The 20,973-nt window shown below is 37.4% G+C and overlaps 1 protein-coding gene across 7 annotated transcripts in view; it reads right to left on the reverse strand.

The window, feature by feature from the left end:
- Positions 1-20,973, reverse strand: part of MIA2 (MIA SH3 domain ER export factor 2) — a 40,607-nt gene that overhangs the window by 15,148 nt on the left and 4,486 nt on the right. For 2 of the 7 annotated variants that reach the window (XM_040559763.1, XM_040559762.1), the window contains exons 3-18: positions 18,933-19,066; positions 17,554-17,640; positions 16,055-17,219; positions 13,842-14,081; positions 13,604-13,704; positions 10,027-10,158; positions 8,307-8,328; positions 8,114-8,202; positions 7,682-7,753; positions 6,811-6,921; positions 6,389-6,460; positions 5,891-5,995; positions 1,868-1,990; positions 1,171-1,294; positions 337-383; positions 36-126 (exon numbers count right to left, since the gene is read on the reverse strand). In XM_040559763.1, the coding sequence (XP_040415697.1) occupies positions 36-126; positions 337-383; positions 1,171-1,294; positions 1,868-1,990; positions 5,891-5,995; positions 6,389-6,460; positions 6,811-6,921; positions 7,682-7,753; positions 8,114-8,202; positions 8,307-8,328; positions 10,027-10,158; positions 13,604-13,704; positions 13,842-14,081; positions 16,055-17,219; positions 17,554-17,640; positions 18,933-19,061 (2,710 nt within the window). In that variant the 5' untranslated portion in view covers positions 19,062-19,066. Of the gene's footprint in view, positions 1-35; positions 127-336; positions 384-1,170; positions 1,295-1,867; positions 1,991-5,890; positions 5,996-6,388; positions 6,461-6,810; positions 6,922-7,681; positions 7,754-8,113; positions 8,203-8,306; positions 8,329-10,026; positions 10,159-10,617; positions 10,869-11,047; positions 11,224-11,439; positions 11,578-13,603; positions 13,705-13,841; positions 14,082-16,054; positions 17,220-17,553; positions 17,641-18,932; positions 19,067-20,355; positions 20,611-20,973 lie in introns of those variants that run through there. The other 5 variants (XM_040559769.1, XM_040559766.1, XM_040559768.1 and 2 more) reach the window with 5 other exon arrangements.

A 20,973-nucleotide genomic window follows, 5' to 3' on the forward strand; every position in this document is an offset into this window, starting at 1 on the left:
TGAAAATAAGACAGCCGGTAACATTGTTTAATTACCTGTAAGTTCTCCTTTGGCTTTGTTTTCATCAGACAATTTTGAATACATTTGATCTCTTTCTGTTTCCATGGTCTTTAAACAAGCATTTAACTACAGTCAAAATAAAAAAAAAAAAAAAGGAACTTAAGATTATTAGAAAGTGTTTGCAAGCAAAAATATTTAATTAATATCAAAAAATGCTGGGTTTTAATACTAAGTGCACACAGATATCTATATGCACTTAACCTTACCATAAGAAATTGCATATATTCCATTTAGTCTCACCCCCCTTCCATCCACAAGTTTCTTAAAATAACGTACCTTTGCAGCATAGATCAATTTCTTTACAGTTCGTTTTTGCTGATCATCTGATTGACAGAATAGAATACGTCACATAAAAAGCACAGAAAGGTTTGTGACAGAGCTCACTACTCAAAATGTATCATTTTATTTTGCTCTTATAAAAAATGCAATCCCCAACATGCCACAACAGACACAAGCAAATTTTAAATTGGGGGGGGGGGGGGGGGGGGGGGGGGGGGGGGGGGGGGGGCGTGTCTATTTTCTAAATAGGCTCAGAATGCACTTATTAAGAGTGAGATGGTGAACACACGTTGTAGGACTTTCTGTGCTGTGCCCTATTGTACAATCAGCACTAACAAAAAAGAACCTGCAGCAAGAATCAGGAGGCGGAAAGGTTCTTCTGTGCTGCTGTTTTGAGAGGACCTACACCTATATCCCCAGTAATACTATACTACCTGTAACTGCTGTGTAAGGACAAGGAAGCAGCAGAAATTAGACTCTACAGACCTACAGGGCTACTGCTTCGAGGAGCTTTGGGAAGAAATGAAAGCAACATTTCTATCTACAAATGTCTGAGCAACATTTCTATCTACAGACGTCTGAGAATCATTGCCGAGGCATCCTGCAAGAGACTGAGCACTCAGTCTTTACATTTGCCTATGAGAATGCATACCCACATGCTACCCTACAGTAGCACAGGCTTTCCAGAGGTTTCCAAGCATCAGTTAACTGTCTGACATGAATAAAATTGGGTGAGTTTTAAAAACCCAGTTTTTGAAGAACTGATCTTTCCGCTTTCCTGGAATTTTGTTGGTTCTCTATTTTTAAAACATCTATTAAAACATATCATACCTAAATGCTCTCCATTTTCTGTTTCACCCTTTATATCAGTGTCCCAGTGATCATCTTCAGTGTCATCATCATCTCTGATTGCTGAACTCCAGTCTTTCATCTTCAGCAAGTACTGTGTCAGCGACTAAGAAAAAGCCCACACAAAACAAGAACAGAAAAATAAATACAAGCAATGAAAATGAGATTAGAATTCCAACTACTTTTCCAGGATTTCTAATCCTAACTTATTTCCCTTAGCAGATTAAGCGAGCCTCATCTATAGGACTCTAAATGTCTGACATTACTCTTCCCATTAAAACATATACCAGCAGGTTAACAGGTATGCCCTAGCAAAGATTCCTCAGGTACCCAAGTAAGTAGGCTTTTCACAAGGCTCGGGCATATATGGTACACACACATAACAATAAGTCCCCAATACCCATGCTCCAAATTCCAAAAAGAGTAAACACTCTATCAGAACCAAAAGTGCTATGGTCTTGTTTAGCCTGCAGGCTTCTAAGGCTGTCAGACTGCTCCACCGTGCTGCTAAGCAACCTTTTTTGCTTAGCAGGAAAGGAGACATTCGAGGATGGACACATCAAACAAAAAAAACAGCTTAACACATATTAAGAAAAGGAGAGTTTGTTATATCTTCTTGAAACTTAATGGTTAGCATCAGACTGAATAATACGATTCAGTGCTACCGGTCATAATTTACCTTGACTTGACTCTCTTTATTTTTCAATACTTCTTCTATATCTGTTTTAGATGATTCAAACATCTTTGTTTGTTCATTTAGTTCACTAAATCGTTCATCCCATCCTTCAGCTTCTTTTAAAAGCTAAAAAGGGAAATACTAGATTAGTGTGATTATTCATTAAAACAAAGAACCAGGATGAATAGCACTTCAGCCTGTCGTGCATATTATCTACATACACAAAAGCAGAATTTTAACCTCTCATCCACCAATATGAATTAAACAAGACGACTACAAGACAAAGTCTCAAGATTCAAATATAAGACTTCTATGTTATCATCCCATTGATATAACTACAATAACTCTTGTAATTAGTTGTTAGACCATTTAAAAAATAGCAAAATGGTTCATTTACTATTCCACTCACTTAAAATCACATGATGTGACAACAGCGATGCATATAAAAAGTGACAATTTGTGTAACAAACAATTATGAACACTGGGGAGGAGTGGACAGAGGGGAGAAGACTCCTTCCCCAACATGCACATACACTTTTGAAATTATAGCTGTCTTCTCAACCTAGGAGAGGTCGGTGAGGTAAGGAAAATCTGGAAGCTTTTCAGACAGCTGCTTAAATTCACAAGACTTGTACATTTACACTATCTCCCTTGCTCTCCTCCACACTTCTTAATGACATTTTAAAATTTTATTTTAAAAAGAGTTTTTCCATTAATGAAAATCACAGCAACTGCATGTAATCATTACTTAATTGTATGCATCTTTGTCATTGTCTAAAGACATCGTCATGTCTTTGTCATTGCCTGAACAACAGGCAAATTCCAAGGTTACGTTTGATAGATATTCCCTAGTAAAATCTCATTTCAGAAAAGTACTTTACAGTAGTAAAGCAATTAGTACATGTAAGCACTTAGTTTATTAAAAAACACTGGAATAAATTAGCTAAGTAAATCATGCCTTCACATTGTAAGAATAAAATGATATGCATGCAAGCTTTAAAGACAAAACATACAGTACAAAACCATGGGAAACTATTTAAGAGAATGTCAAAAGAATATTGTTCAAAGTTGTACAACAGGCAACCAATTTAAAAGCACTGAGTGTACAGAAAGGAACAGCTAGGTTGAGCAACAAAAACGTAAGTGAAAGTTATACTAAAAATAAAACCAGAAAATGGGAGTTAAACAGGGGAACTGCCATGCAAGTAGACAAACAAGCCTGAACACTTGTTATCAAAGATAAAATGAAAGGTGTAAAACAAAATATGTGACTAGAATTGGATGAACACCACTTGGCACACAACTGCACCTTTCAAGCAGTAAAAGCCATATATGAATTTGTAGCATCAGGCAAACTAGAAATTACAGATAAAACAAAAACACTCTTTGCTAATGCTGCTCAGAAGACATACACAGGCAACTACATTTATCATGAAGTCATTCCTCAAAGGGAAGCTAAACCTTAAGAGAGTCCTTCTACATGAAGCCAAAGAGAAAATAAATTGACCTGACTTTATATACCTGTAAGAATTACAAGAAATGATTTGCAATGAGCTAAAGCAGCATTTATTTCTGATGTTCCTAATGAAGGGGAAAAAAAACACCACATAAAGCAATAAGTCTGAGTTCATTAACAGTTCCCTTGTTCAAACTAAAAGGCCCAATCCTTTCTCTGACACATCAATCCGAGAGAGCACATCTGTTTTAATGGTTAAGCTATGATGTGCCAGAAGATTACGACCCATTAGTGCCAATGGACAGAGGAAGAAAGCACTCTAATTTCTGTAAACAAATAACATCTTTGTTACCTTTTGAGCATAAGTGAAATTCCATCTTTCAAAAAAATAAAAGAAAAAAGAAAAAAGGGATATAGATCTTCTAACACAGTAAACTAATTTACATGCTTACAACCACCTCATAAAAGAAAACACAAGCAAAGCAGATATCAGGTCCTATCAACTCTTTCCAGGTTCTTTATCCACTAAAAAGCAGAGCAAAACGCAACATATACAAATGTTCTCAAATGACTAAACACTGCAACAAAGCTCAGTTAATGACAAAGTGCAGGAATTCATCCTGAATAATGTGGTTAAGGAACTACTATACCCAAGATATTTTATCTGGAAGGAATACAAAAAACTTTATTTATCTAGGAACCTGACAAGTTATTTACCTCCTGGGGGCTGTTTTTCCTGATTTTTTTCCTGGGCTTGCTTGATAGAAAATTATTGCATATAAAATGTAGAGTAATTCTCAGCACTCAGTACTACATTACTGTAAGCCCTATTTTTAAGTGGAGGAAAAAAAGAATACTCTTTTCACAAAAAGAAATAGATTATTTCTGTCTGAAACCAAGAATTTACCAGGAAAAAAAAAAAAAACCACTTGAGACTGAGTTCTACTTCTCTAAATTTATCTAAGTACATTCTATCACATTTGAAATAAAGCACCGAGATTAGACACATCCCTCTCACTGAAAGTTATGTAAAGATTTGAAAAAAAAAGACACTTGAAAGAAAGCAATTTTTAAGCAACTTAATCTCGCAGTGATAAAACCAAAATCTACTGTTTCTCCACTCACAGTATTTAATAAAATTCTATCATCTTCTACTTCCCTTTTTCTTTTTGGTGAAACCAAGCATACGCTCTTTCTAAAAAGTTTTACTGAGAACAGAGTTGTGCAGAATTGGAATGTTCCTCCAACAGTAAATTTTCTATTTCCAATTTTTTTTTTTTACCCCTTGAATCAGTAAGTTTGATATATAAGATGTTTCAATAGAAAAAGACAAAACCAAAAGTCCTGTGCCTCTAGTTCTGCAAGGTAGGTACCTTGATACAATTCAGACAACAAAAACAATCATCTCTCAGGCAGGAAAGGAAGCACATATCCATAAAAATGAAACACTCCGTGTAACATTTAATGTTCTAAGATTTTTTTTTAAATTATAGAATATTATAATTTCATTGTAAAACTAGTTATTGCACTGAATGACTACTGCATACGTTGAACATTTTAAAAATAACCAGCATTCTTTGGGATCTATTCTCAGGATCTGAGGGCTGGAATGCCTCTCCTATGAAGACAGGCTGAGAGAGTTGGGGTTGTTCAGCCTGGAAAAGAAAAGGCCAAAGGGAGACCATATAAAGGTCTTCTGGTACCTAAAGGGGACCTACAAGAAAGCTGGGGTAGGACTCTTTGTCAGGGAGCGGAGTGATAGGACAAGGGGGAATGGCTTTAAACTAAAATGGGGAAGATTTAGATTACGTATGAAGAAGAAATACTATAGAGAGTGGTGAGGCACTGGCACAGGCTGCCCAGAGCAGCTGTGGATGCCCCATCCCTGGAGGAGCTCAAGGCCAGGCTGGATGGGGCTTTGGGCAACCTGGTCTGGTGGGAGGTGTCCCTGCCCATGGCAGGGGGGTTGGAACTGGATGGGCTTTAAGGTCCCTTCCAACCCAAGCCATTCTGTGATCTAGCTGCAGCGTGAAGGAAAATAAACAGCTAAAATTTGGGAAGTAACAGTCCTTTCTGTATCTTCATATTACCGATCTGACTTTCCACTAATTTATTCATAGTGATACTACAGTAAGTTTCCTACCTGCCTTTTACATACATTGCAATTTCTGCATTTTTGTTTTGTTTTCTGTATCAAATATAAGCATTTGCTCTCTGCCAATGCAGAGGATCCTAGCTGCAGACTTGCTCAAATCTCTCTGCTTTCCTTCAGGTCTCAGCAAAATTCTTATCAGTCCCACGTTACTTACATGCTCACTTTTTCACTGATCTTTCTGGATGTTTCTTTAGAATTAGCTTTGTTTGGTTTTTAATAATATAGGACTATCTTTGACAAAGTTTTTCCAACAGAACTTAATTTTAAAGGCATATCCTCTTCCTCATTCCATTTACTAGAGCACTCAAGGAATACTAACACAGACATGGAGGATGAGCTCCTTACAAAAGTCATGTCTACACAGCGCTGGAGGAAAATATAAGATTTCTAAGGAATTTAATTAGGAAGAACCTACCTGTTTCTCACTTTCCTGGAGATGGCAGTTTTCATCTACTGCATCTTGAACAGATGTCTTGAGTCTCTCTGTATTAATCTGATACACTTTTAGGGTGGACTTGGCCTACATTGAAAGAAAGAAGTATTGTTTCAACAGTGTAAGTGAAGATACAACAAGTAGGGTCACCATGGTATTACTGTACTCATTCTTAACTTTTCTATCCTTACTATATAAACATTCTCACATTTTTCCCACATTTTCAACAGCCTTTGTTAATTGAAGTTTTGCAACACCTGTATCATTGTGGATTAAAAGGGTAAAGAAAAGACAAGGTACTCTTTAGCAATTAAAAGTTGCTAAATCAAATCGCACAGAAGTAAGAAGCCTTAGCATGTCGCTTAGTTTACAGAACACATTAATTCTGCACCCTTAATAGACAAAATTTTGAAAATGTAACTACATGGAAAATAGAGAAATTATGAAGATTTGAAAACAAATGATAAAAATTGGACATACCTCATCAACTTGTGATTGAATAGATCTTGCTTCATTCTCTAAAGACTCCAATCTCTCCTCAATTTCAGCCACCTGAAAATTATTAGGTTTTTATATAACTTCTTCCACAGATTTGACTGAAAAAGTTCAGGCAATTACTAAAGTTACTTTAATTTTCAAACTGAGAAGGTTGCTACTGCCAAATCAGGGAAAAGAGTTCTTTTTCTGAACATTTGTCACATGGGTGTTATTTTTCCAGTATGGCACAGGGAGTTTGAGGAGACACAAACGGGGAAATACAGTTACTGTTTAAAAAAACAAAGAATAGTTTGTCTTCCCCATAGACAATACGACAATATAATAGACAGTATAATTCCAAAGGAATAATAAAAAAACATCAAGAAGAGTAAGAGCAACATGGACAGGATTATTTTTATTCTTACCAAGTTATCATTTTCTGACTGCTTAGATTTTTCTTCTTCCAGTTCTTTTTCTAGACTTGCAATTTCCTGGTTGAGTTCTGAGTTTGACTTGTTCAGTTTTTCATGCGTTTCCTAAATCAAGTTGTTTTGACAGTTAACACAAAACACTTGACATTAACTACGTAGGAAGAATATAAGTATGTTTCAAATATCATTTTAATACAAAATGACAAAGTACATTTAACAAACATCACAATATCAAGGATAAATCTCAAAGTACTCTAGACTCTTGTATGCTAACAAAGCCTGTAACAACTAGATTTATAGGGTCTGAGTTGCAGAAAAAAATAAATCTATCCATTTTTTATATAGTGGATTTGATGTTATATAGCCTATGATGTATTCGATTCACTTTTTTGGAACTCTTTTACAAAGACAAGCTTGGGGGATATAAATAATGTAATTACATCTGATTTTTTTTTTTTTATTACTTAACACGTGAAGCTATTCTCTACTTATGTGTGACTTTCACTTAAAAGCACTGGTAACTTTAAACTGTGCTCCAGTAGCTTATAAAATAAACTTGAATTGAATCACATGAGAACATGTTTAATGCAGTGTTCTCTCTGCTAGGAACACGAACAGTTTACTGTTTAAGTAATTAAATATTGTCTGAAATGTCATTTACTCTAATATCAATCATTTTGTTTCCATTCTGCTTGTAATTCAATTGTTACAAAAACTTTTCTTAGTTAGTCTCTTTTCTGTGCTATTTTCAGTAACGTAGGATTAGCAAACCGATACTCACAAAGCAATTATGTTTTTAATGTGCATAGCATTTTCCTGAAACACTGCCTTAAATTGCTTAGATAATTTCTATTTATCTTTTTACCTCAACAAAAGCTGCATCTGCTGATTCTTTCGTAGTGTTGTCATCCTTTAGAGAAGATTCTAGATCTTCAAACTGAAAAAGAAATACTTTATGTCAGAATGTATGTTAAAAAAAAGTGCCTAAATAATAGAAATAATGATGTTCTAGTCCGAAACATAGCCATCATCTCACAAATACACCTGCCAGAAATCAGGACAACCTTAGCCTGAGTACATTATCAGAGAGGCATAAAAAAACCCTTGATCACACTGACAATGTGATACACAATAAAATGCACTGACAGAAAAAGCATTTGAAGAATTACTTTTAAAAATTTTAAACATTTTTGAGTCACAGAATCACAGAGTCAGGCTTAAGTTTAGTAATTTAAATACAGAAATTGGCTCAGTTTATCAAGTGACACATGTGAAAGCAATTAATGGGAAATATTACCTCTTTTTTGCAAAGGCTGAGTTTTTCAAGAATTTTGCATTTTTCTTCAACTAGTTCAGCAATTTTGTTGGCAAGCTGTTTTTCCCTTCCTATAATAAATAGACAGCTAAATGTTGCAGCATTCACATAATTACAAGTAGCAAAAAAAGAAGTTTAAGAAAGTCACGCTCCAAACTATGAAAAATAAGCTTACCTACATAAAGTCGACTTCTAACCTGAAATAAAAAGAATAAATACTTGAAAACATCTGATTAATCACTCTTGCATAGTATCTGAGAACTAATTTTTTAGTCTATGGTTCTATGATCAGGTTAAACATGGAATTTTAAGGAATATAAATACAGGCTCCTGTCACATAACCCACTACTGCCAACACAAAGTTTTGCCAACGCAAAGTGCCCACGTACAACTCTGTGGGAAGTGCCAAATCAGCAGCTGCAACGTGAGGTCTAGTGCCCTAGAATCAAAGTACAGGACAAAGCCTGTTACAAATGGCCTGGACAAGAGATGCAGAAGTTGGCTGGGCCAAAGATTTTACAACAAAAGATTCCTCTCACAGCTGGGCCTGGATCTTGTCTATAACATATAAGGAGTCTCTCTGATTTTCCCTGTTTCCTTCTTATTCAAAGCCAAGCAGTCCAAGTAAGAAGGGTAGAGCAAAGACACAATTACACCTATCCTATCAACCCTAAAAAGTCAAACCCCACTGCTTTTGAATAAGCAACTATTCATTCTTCAGAAGACCACTCAGTGCAGTTTTAAGTACAGATGATCGAAAAAGCTGTCAGTAACTTGTAATATCTTGGGCCAAGTCAGTAACTTGTAACATCTTGGAGCAACAATACTAGAGTTGCTGCGTGACTCAAGTATCAGCTGAAACTCATCTTTCATAGCATCTAAAGCAATGAAACATAGGTAAAAAAAATCAAAAGACAAAACAAACTGCTAAAAGATACAAGGAATAACACAAATTACAGATTTGTTAGCTTAAACAAATACGGACTCCCCCTTTCAGACAATCTGAATTGCTGCTGCAGAATAAGTGGTATCTTTCCAGATCTAAGAAGACGTTAGAAGCCTAAATAAAAATGCAATTGCTATTATCTGAAAAACTAAAATGCTACGCAGCCTATCTTCAAACAAAAGCATCATTAAACCCAGCCCCCCCCCCCCCCCCCCCCCAAAAAAAAAAATAAATCACCCTCTGACTACTTAAGAGCATGCAAAAATTAAGAAGTTTATACTAAATACTGAATTATGGACACTGAATTCATTTCTTTAGTAGGGAGAGTTTGGTAGGCAGGTGTTATTGCTCAGATCCTTACCCACTCATGACTGAAACCAACCCATACCTCAAAATATCATCTGACGTTATGTTTTAAGAGGTTTCAGTACTACATTTCTCCAACACATCAGCTTAGTGCTCACAAACAACTCACAGCAAAATCAGTTCAGTATTCCAATAAACAGAATCAAGGTCATTGGCTACAGTGTTTTAAAATGCCTTTCTTGATGGGACTCCATCCAGATTGCTTTTGCTAAGTTACCTTGGGAAAACCTGAGGTGATCTAGCTATAGCCAGAACAGTCAGATACATCATCATTATATACAGCAATATATACATCCATTAGATCTCCATATCCTGTGGAAATAATTTAAGGACTGACTTTTAAAGTCTGGTGTAGATAGAAAAAGGGAAGGAAAGAGGAAGTCTTACTATTGTAAGTTTTATTTCATTTCCTCTACTGACAACGGCCACTCACTACACATCCAAACACTTCCCATCTTGACAGAACAGGCTACTTCCCAAATTTTCTCCATTTTTAGAGAGAATCTAAATTCAATCACAGCAGATTTAAAATTCTGAAGCGTTAGATACCTTGAACAGTAACAATTTCAATTTGAACACTTACTGACTGATAACTTCTATACAGGAACAGGAAAACTGTAAAGGCTCCAACAATGGCAGCACAAAACACTAATTCCCAAGGAAAACCATATAGATCAGGAGCAGGTCTCATCTCTTCTGGCAGCGAAGCCACAGCCTGAAAAATAAAATCAAAAGTTTTAACTAAGGAGATTAATATAACATTTTCAACAGACATTAGAAGCAAATTAAATCAATACACAACGCAGTAAGTGCAGGCTTGTACTTCTGTTTGTTTTTTTTCCAAAACTCCAAAAAATTGGTTAACAGAAGCTTTTGATTTTTAATGTACACATTTACATTTAATATACACATTTACTAAGTGAAGAAATAAATAATAGAGAAGATTAAACAAGATATGATGATGATGAAATAACGCTGAGTACTTCTCCTTCTGAGCCTGACAATTACAGTAAATTTTTCTTCAGATTGTGTTTTAGTACTCAGAGTCAATACTAGCCAGTATTTTATGATTTGCTGTTAGAAAAGTTGTTTAGTAGGAAAATCTGCTCAACCAACCTCACGCTAAAACGAACAGTCAATGAGTTAGTCAGCGTAAACACTTACATACACTCACGTTTTGTATGTAAAGGGATATCGCTGTTTTCTCAAAGCAAACACACAACCTGCTTAACGCAGGTGCCGTTTACTACGTGCAGCGAGTGTTTAACAACGTGTTGCAGTACCACGAAGCCTCAGTCCCCATTTCTCTCACAAAACGCTCAGACCACCGGTACCTCAGGACAACCGGGGGGCGCAGGGGGTTCAGAAACCCGGGCGTGCTCTCGCCCCCTTCCTGCTCGCCACCACCTCCGCCACCCAGGACGACGCGGGCAGCGCGTCCCCAACCGCCGCCGGCCCCCGAGGCAGGCCGGGGAGACGCCGCCCGGCTCCCCGCCGCACCGGGGGCCGCCTCCCTCCGGTCCCCCCTCCGGTCCCAGGGCCCCGCCGCTCCCCAGCGCCGAGGCACCGGGCACCAGCCGGCCCGAAGGGGCTGCGGCACTCACCCTGCGCGCCCCCTCCAGGGCCGAGCGGCAGTAGCGCCGGGCCGCGTCCCGCAGTCCCAGCCACAGCCCGGCGGCCGCCACGTCCGGGGCGCCCCCGCGGCCGGCAGCCGCCATCTTGGCGCGGCGCGGGCCCACCAGCGCCTCGGCCCCCTTCCGGCTCGCCGCTTGGCAACCGGCCCCTACCACTGCCTCGGGGGACGGGGGGGGGGAACACTGCTGCGGGAGGAAAGGGGAACAGGCGGGACAGCGCGGCGGGCTGTACCACTGCGGCGTGAAGGGGGGCGCTGCGGCCGGGCCGCGATGAGGGAGTTACGGGGGGGGGGGGAAACGCGGCGCCTCAGCGCCCGGCCCCGGCGCCTCGTGAGAGGCCGGCCGCTCTTGGCGAGCCTTACCTCCGCTCCTTCCATGTGCCCCGTGTAACACCAGAGCCTAACAAAAATAAAAACACCGGCGGCTGGGCCGCTTCCCTCGGCGGAGAGCTCGCCCCGGCCGCTGTCCCCGCTCCTGTGACACTGGCACCGCGGGGAGGGGCAACAGGTGGCCCGGTGACAGGTGGCGGCGCCCGCCCGCTGGGACACACGGCAAAGGGCTCCTGGCCACCTCCTTCTCCATGACTTTTTTGTTTTTAATTACATTTTATCTTACTTTTTTTTACATAAACTTACGACAATTTATTTTTACATATGCTAACTCTATTTTCACAATGCAAGGTGAATGACTTGCATGTGAAACTACCACCAAAAAAGTGACAGGTAAAAAGGTGGAAGTGACTATCCTAATCATATCAAACACCACAAAAATGAGAGTTGCCAAAGCAGCAAACTATCAATGAGCATTGAAATCCAGTCTGCTTCACTAAAAAGAAAGCAAAACCCTTCATCTTTTTTCTCCTAGGCTGTGACTTGGCCAAAATCTATTAAAGTCTGCTTTTACCTGGAAATCGGGTAAAATTACGTGTGGTTCTTAAACTTCAATCACCCAACCAAAACAGACAAAGTTAAAATCAAAGTGTCAAATTGACAAAGTTTACCATATACCACCATGTATCTGATATTACCCTTCTGTCTAGAGGGGATAGTGCAACATTGTCTACCTTCTCTCACATTCCTTTGGCAACACTGTTGTTTTTTTTTTGTGCGATTAATATCTGGTAAAGTCCCCTTTACTTTGTCCCTAGTGCTAAACTTAATCCCACTTCATTAATTAATTTGCTTTTGTTTCCCCCCCAAGCCCACCCTCTCCAGTTTCACTCCAAATCATCTCCTCACCTGGAAGGCCTTAACTTGCATTCATGACTTTTCACTCCATTAACAGACTACAGAGCAGACCTGCACATATTTCCCAACTATTCCTTCCCAGGCATTATTTCCCATATAAGTTCTCTCCATGAGGTTTCCAATGAATTCCTTTCCCTATATTTGCCTGGTATCAATCCTTTGGCTCCACCATCCTCAAGCATCTCCCTTCGCCTAAATCATGAATGCCTTCACCTAAAATGAATGCCTTCAAAACTCTCCCCTCCTCTTCCAAAGCTGACTCTTCCAGAAGCTTACCCCTTTCACCCCAGGCCCCTCCAGTCTTGTTTCCCATGCTTCACTTTTATCCCGTCTCTAATTTCTATCTCCTGGAGAAGTCCTCTTTCTTCCACCTCTTACCCACACTATATGCTCCTCAGATGAACACAGAAGAATGCTCTTCCCTGCCCCCCCCCCACTTTTTCTTCCTTCTTAGCAGAAATGTAGAAATTAGGGCTGGGTTGGACAGGCAAACCTGCCTTAGCTGAAAGTGGCAGAAAAGAGGCTGATTTCCAGGTGGAGAAGCAGCTGAGGCTACTCTGGAAGGAGCTTTCTGCTCACCTAGCAGAGGACATGGGCAGGTCACAGTGGAGAGAGGCTAGACTAAAACTTCCTCCTTCCAGTTGTACCTTAGCGAATTAATAGGTTAATTTGGTTAACCTAATTGTGGAGGGTGTATTTAGGCAATCTAAGGACTTTCATCTAAAATAAAAAAATCTTATCCTTATAATTGAAATTTTACATTTTGATATTTAAGACATCCTCACAGCAATCATAATCCCATTTTATATTTTAAATATTTCCTTAGAGAAATATTTTAATGCGGTCATGACTGATGTGAATCTTTGGAAATCAAAACTTTGAAATTATATTTTTAAAAGCGACAGAAGTATTCTGTTTATTTTACTTATCCCAACCAAGCTTTCTAAGTCCATGCAAATCAGTCCTGCCATGAGAACTATAATGAAACTCATGGTTCCCTAAAGTAAAAAAAAAAAAAAAAGGCAAAAAAAGCTGAGCTCATCATATTCTGAATTGTAAACAGAAGCAGATGAACAGCAGCTACCTTGACATTTTCTTTTTTCCAGCTGTCTCTTATTTAGTATCAGATATTCCTAGAAGCAAGGGGACTGCAAAGGTTTTATTAAAAATAATTTTTCTTTCCTTCTCTCCTCTGTCAAAACTGCACTGCAGAACATGGCTAACAACTGTCTTAATTTTGCACCAATTTCAAAAATATTATCACATAAAGAACTCTTACCTTTTTGATAATACTTGTCATTGCTGAAAATACAGACTTTATCAACTCCTTAATGTCAAGAGCATCCAAGCACAGAAGAATCTGATATATCCAGCCTCCTTCTGGTTTGTTTATAAGGAAAACAAACAAACAAAAAAGATTTTATGTTACAGTGGTCAGCATAATACAATTCCAACTAATGTTTTTTTTTTTGAGATTTCAAAATCCTTTTCCTTCAAATTAGGATTTTTTCACATACCATTACTTGGGATGTAGCTCTGAACTTGGAAAACGGCATCTGAGAAAGGCTTTTCACCATCAAGTGGAAAATCAGCTACTGAGCTAGGTATTTTTTCTTCAGAATTTACTGAAGGAATTACTATTCCATTTGAATGTTGATCACTGTTGCATTCACTGTCAACAGCTCCATTCATTTCATATTTCTCCTTTGGCATTTCTTCTAGAAGTTTTCGTTTACTGCCTATTCCTGCAAATAATTCTGAAAGGACATAATGTTTATTTTCAGAGGATTCAACTACCCATTCACAGCTTTTTTCCCCTCAAGACATTAACCTCCACCGAGATTTTGATCTTATATTTTTTTAATGTTTTCCTCAACTTAAAACCAAACATCAGAGTGCTTTATTAGATTAAAAATGTGGTGCAGATTTATAATTTAAGCAGTGCTAGTTCAAATCATTGTCTCAGAGTGGAGTTTGGAGGACAGAGTTTTAAGCAAAACTGGTATTGCAGTGCCGTAAATAAATATTAAGGAAATAATATGCTCAGTTTTGATTTTTTTTCCTTCTAAAAAGCAGCCTGGCTTTCTAGCTCGAGGGGTTTTAGAAGACTAGCTATAATGATATTTTTTCTTTTAAAATTGTCTTCTATTTTATGGGCTTCTGGGGTAAAAGCTTTTCTGATGCTTTCCAGAGCTCAGGTTCATTTTCTGTGTTTTTGTATCTTGCACTGTCATACAGGCTTCAGTTGATGGGCACAGATGATCCTAAATCTGATGATACAGAACAATCTTCTTTTACTATATCATGTGATTTTTCTATTTCTTTCTGAGATCTGGATTAAGACTGTCCTCCAATCCATTCTCTGATACCAGAAACTCATGTTGGGAACATGAATCTTCAAGTGCTACTTCGGCATCGCTTCTGTGATGATGTTGCATGCTCATAGGGATTTGTTCAGTTTGTAGCTTCCCTACTGAAAAGCTATCAGCAAGAACACAAATGCTGTCTTATTTTTTACTGATCTGGTGGAGTGTTTTTTTGTTTTGTTTTTTAAAATGTTCTGTTTGTTCATTTGCGCTGTCAGCTGAAGTGAAAGATTATTCTCTTTGGAGGTACCTGCATTACTCTTATCTATCTGATTCAATATGTTTAATCTCATTTGATGTGCCTTCGGTTTCTTTACCTATAGTATTTTATCACAGCTTCAACTGAGGCCTTTTTCATCATGGAAATTTGGTTCTTCAATTCTCAGCAAGAGATTTTACCTTCCTTTCTCAAACTCCATATTTCTTCCAAGTGGCCACTTTCTTCTGAGGTTTTGGTACCTGTCAAATGGAAGTCACTAGTCTTGAGTTAATTCTTGGGACTCGGATTTCTGATCCTGTTCATCAGTAAAAATACACTACCTGAAATCTTTGATGTTGTTTCCATAAAAAATACTAGTTCCTTTTTATTATCTGGTTTATGAATTTTCTCTTTTATATCACCACCCATTCTGAATTGGCTTTTTGACGTTCAATTTTGTTCTGTATCACAGCATTCGACCACTCTGCCTTTCTCAGGTGTATATCCAGAGTAAGACTTGTGTCACATTAAGAAGGGATCTACTTGATGCATGGATTGTCCCCATAACTAATTAATTTTCTGAATTTACAGATTCTTGTATACAAGTGTTGAAGTTATTTTGCTCTTTTTGCACTTTTTCAACTGTTTACATTTTTGTTTTTTTCCCTGCAGCTAAGTTCCAATTTCCTGACTGATGTTTCCTCACTCACACGTACTGTCTTTTTCTTCGATTGGCTCCTTTTGAGATCAGGTGATATTCACTAGAAGAAAAATCTCGTGCCTGTGAAACCACTGAATTTTCAAAATTAAATTTTGAAGGTAAATGTAGAGTATCTTTGGAGACAGGGTCTTATATTGGCATTTTCCTGACTTTCACCCCTTTAGCACTGGAACAACTAAGCACATCCTCCTGCAAACACTGCACTTTCTCTCCTTTGGCTATTGAACTCTGAAACTTTATTACATCTGCAAAATGACTAAAAGAGAAGAAATGTCTCTATTCATCAGATGACAGACTTTTCTTCTGTATTTTTTGTCTAAGGGATCACAATTCTGAGATGGACTGAGAAGAAATACGATCTGATGCAGTTGATTCATGTCCCCGTTGATTATCATATACGTCTATTTTATAATTAATAAAGCAATTACAGATTTTCATACCAACCTGAATGGCCATAGTTGCTTTCTGACTCTTGATTTCTCATTTTAGCTTCAGTGTTTTTCAGCAGTTGGCTTTCCGATACCAATTCTTGTTCTGAATGGTAAGGTTCAACTGGCTCTTCTTTGTTGCCAATTAGTATATCAAAATATGATCCAGTGCTACTTGAGGTGCTTTTGGTGTCACTAAGAGTATGCACACTTGCTGGTATCTCCCCAGCATTTGGCATGTTACTGTTTGAATCTATCATTTCTTTTGCATAAATCTCATCTTCATCTGTCACTGCTTTAACTGTCTCCTTTGATTCTTTGTCCATGTGTGATACTTTCTGGTTTAAAGTCTGCATTTCTTCATTCTTACTTGCTTTATTTTCTGTTTCTCTGCTTTGCTGATCTTCCGTAGCAATTGTATCTTTCTCAGCATGCCCAAAATTTAGAACATTACTTAAACCCAAATTGAACCAATTTGATTGGGATTTCTGGCTTTCAATATTTTGTTCTCCTGTCAATAACTCCGTGACTGCTGTTTCATGTTCATTATCGGAGTGTCCATCCACACCAGGAACATCATGGACCTCTGGATCATTTTTTTCTGATACAGGACCAACATCCACTTTCTCTTTACCAAAATACAGAAAGTCCGTCAGTCCACCCTGAAACCAACCAGATGCTGTGGGCTCTTGTTCCTCCTTATCGTTTGGCTCCTCTAACTCATTTTTAGCAGTTACTATTTTTCTGCCTCGATAACTATTTTCTTCTAAAGATTCAGTAATTGCTTTTAAGGTCTCTTCATCATTTTTATTTCCTGTGGTGAACCAACCTGCAATATCGGAAACGATCCAACTAGACTGAGCTGGAATGGGTTTTAATGGGAGACTGTCTTGAATTTCTGGCTGCTCAGCGTCTTCATTTCTATTCTCATTTTCAGTAACCAACTTTTTGCTTGCAGACTCCTCCTGACTTTGAGATTCCTTGGAATCATTTCCAAAAACTGATTCAACTCCTTCTTCGTTTTGGTTGGAGTCTCTTATATGATTTAAGAGTTCATTTTCTTGCAGCTTTGATTCTGCATCAGATGTTGAATATTCACTTTCTTTGCTGGGGTCAAGTAATGCACTGTCTTCATTTTCAAAAACATATTCATCTCCATCAAGGCAAAGGAAATCAGTTTCCTAAAAGACCAATATTAACTTTTAAAATGCTCTAATGTATAATTTTCTACAGTGTTGTGTAGCACAGTAAAGTATCTTTATTCTCTTCCTCTGTGTGTATGTATAGTCTTACACAAAGTACTGTAATTAATTATATTATTCCTAATGCTTCTATAACATTTATTTGATAAAACGTTATCTTAGAGGACAATGAACACACAAATGGTGCAATAAGAAAGGAACCATGTTTTGAATTACCTGAAATAAAATATATATTGAAACTTGAACTTCTAACTGGGTATTAGATTTTCAATAGCTGTGAACTATACTGGATAATCTTGTGATTTTGATTTACCTTGGTGAGCACTTCGACTTCTTCTACAATTAAAACTTCCTCAACCTTCACAGCATCTTTTGGGAAATATCCAAAATCTTTTCCTTTCTGTAAGAAATATAAAAAGAGTGAGAGCATTTAAACTGTAGTGGTAAGTATATTAGGTGCTTGCGTATATGCTAAAAAAGTACGAACAAACAGTAAGTTTATAGGACTGCCCCCCATCCCCTTCATTTTGTTGGTCAAAAAATGATTTATTTTTCCTTCGCTAAAGTGTTCCATTTGCTACTTCATAAAGAAGAATATTATTCCAACTGTTATTTTCTGTAGTCTTAACAGTCCCTAACTGAGCACAGTATTATGTACACAGATGGTCTCAGCTAGCTCCTAATAGAATCAGATGCAAAGTTTCCACCTACCCAAGTTAGAGAACAATTACACCTTAATAACTAATGACCCATAAAAAGTTACAAGGAAAGTAGGATGTGAAATCCAGGTATGAGGCCAGGTGCTGTTGAAGAGAAAATGGCAACGAAGACAACAACACTGCAGAACATAAATAGATGATAATGCCCAAAAGAATAATGCAAACACAAGTAAGAGTCAGTCCGACGAAAAAAACAACCACTAGCTTTACAACAAAGCATTGCATGTAGCCTTTAATGAAGGAATACATCTTGGACAGCAAGAAGGAATGAAGTACCTGCAAAGATACTCTAAGATGCAGAAAGAACATATGAATGTCACTGGTAAATAATAAATGTCACATATCATTTGGGAAAAACAAACAAAAACAAAACAGAAATCACCACCATAACCAATATTTTCTGGTTTTGAAGCATTTACATGGTTTTATTAGCAGTTGGATTTGGATCAGTGCATCCATTGCTTTTTAGCTATACCATAACTTTAACTACAGCATAACTTCGTAGCTGTTCTAACTACATTGTCAATTGTTCCAAACCATTAAATGTGTGCGATAACTTCTCTGGGAACTTTTCTTGAGCACTGAGCTGTGAAGTCATGTCCCAATTCTGAATTGCTGATTAAGCAACTGTAAAATCTCCTTACCTGCAGACCTGTAGGTAGGTACCTGGCTCACTAGACCTGAAGGTTTTTAGGGGAACAAGATGTAATCATTCCAGCCAAATGATTAGATGAAGGAGTCAAAAAACTTGGATTCTGATCTTGACTTTGTTTCTCCATGAGTAATCTATGGCCAGATTTGATTTTCCCTTTTATAGAAAGATATCAACAATGACCCATCTCCCAAACACGATGTTGATCCACAACTGGTTAACATTAAGAAAGAGATGGAAGATCCCTAGAAGCAAGCAGACTGCTATTACAATGCTATCTAAATTATTTATGCAGAAAGTCTATCAGATTCAAATACTTACACTTCCTGTCCACAAATTCTCATTTTTCCTGGAAAGTTTGGAGTATACAATTATCTCCTCCCCTGTTTTGAAGTTAAGATACCGGCAGTCAGGCCCTGAGTAATCTGTAGTGGCTTGAACTCTGCTCATTGCCGCTGGAATATGCAGGAAGAAAGAAACAAGTAAGTATTATAGCCACTTTGACTGAAGTCAAATATGTTATTGAAGAAGTCTGTTATGTAGATACACATTAAAATGTTTGTAAGTACATCAACAAAATAAAAGCTCCGGTCCTTTATAGGCATTGTTTTTCAGTACTTGTTTATACAAGCTATCAAGGTTGAAATTTGTGTGGAAAATTAGTAAATTCAACTATTAAACACAGATCTAAGCAGCTAAAAAATATTTCCCAAGCATATTTATAATTTTATATTTCAGAAATTGCAAGTTAAATCTAGCTGTAATTGCAGGGATTTTGAATATATATTATAAAGAAAATAGTTAAGCTCTAGTAACAAACCAAAACACATCGTCAAAAACAAAATTTACAATTCAATTTGAATGACTTTACTTTCTAGTTGTTTCCACCTCTATCTCCTATCATAAAAATCATGGTTTATCTACCATAAAAACCTCCACTGATGTGCTCTAGTCAGTTTGGTGCCCATTCCACGTGCTGCCCTAAGACATACATCCCTGAGCATCCAGAACCTGGTGAAATCAGAATGGCTCCACAGGAAATAAATCCATGAGCAGAGGAAATCTAAACATTCTGTGTGGAAATGCCTTTATTTATTGCTGCCCACCGGTGTCTCAGGGGCTGGTCTGACAACTTCCTGCAGAGCTATTTAATCCCCAGGAACTCCATAACTAGTTACTGCTCTTACTTCATGTTAAAGAAGAAAAAAGATACATTAACAGTGTCTTTAGAGAAGGATTACAAAAAAAAAAACAGAACAACAACAACAACAACACAGCTTGCTTAGAACAGAAAAAATACAGTATTGGAGCATAGGCTATGAACATACTGTAAACAAAAAATATGTTCTATATTAGTATATAGCCTACCATATATATATATATATATATATATATATTTAATTACCCTTGTACCTGAAAGGAATGAGTTAAAAATAATTTAAAGTTGCTTTATGCTGAATATTTGAGGAAACCTGAGAAAAACTAGCTATTAAAGAGTATTTTATTTTAACTGAACTTCAATCTTTATATACTTGCACAACACGATCCCTTAAGTAGGTTTTTCAGGAATATCTTTTTTGTCGTTTGAAAAATTTAAGCCTTTTTTTCATAAACTTAGTATATTGACAACAAATGTTTTCTGCGGCTACTCAGTTTCATTCAGTGCTTTGTTCCTAATCTCAACGCTATGGTCTGTAATAACTACATGTATATAAACTCCTTTAGAAAAAAGATTTTTACTTACTCTCACATTCCCGATCACCACACTTCTTCCATTCTGAAAGTACCTTTGTACTCTGCAGACTTGTTATAAATGAAATTACTAGCAGCAAAATTCTCTGATCCAATATTCTTGACATTTTTGAGTAAATCTAGAATGCACTGAAACTGTGAAAACTTAATTCATTTGCAGAGTACAAGTATATTCTACATTACTTTACTTAGCCTAACAAAAAAAAAAATCACAAATGAAGTTATAATCCCATTTCCCTTCTCTCATCTGCCAAAGCAAAAGTACACTATGCTAACTCTGCTAATAATCTGCCAAGTCAGTTGTCCTGATTATACACATATGTTTAATAATTAACTTGGTTCTGATAGCTAGACTGATGTTTTGAATACAAACAAACTAGTTCTAGCCACATAAAAATTTAGCCTCTATCAGAGAGGATTTTTGCTATCAAGTCTATGGAAGACTGTTCAGGGAAATTCAATATCAGTTCTAATTTTTTTCTGGATTATGGGATTTTTAACATCTGATTTTAAGTTGAACTACCATTTTTATACATCATTTCCACATCATGTATCACAGAGCAATGCATCAGATCTAAGCAGATATGTCCTGCTTTATAAGAAATACCTA

The sequence above is a fragment of the Cygnus olor genome, chromosome 5, assembly GCF_009769625.2.
Source record: "Cygnus olor isolate bCygOlo1 chromosome 5, bCygOlo1.pri.v2, whole genome shotgun sequence".
Lineage (NCBI taxonomy): Eukaryota > Metazoa > Chordata > Aves > Anseriformes > Anatidae > Cygnus > Cygnus olor.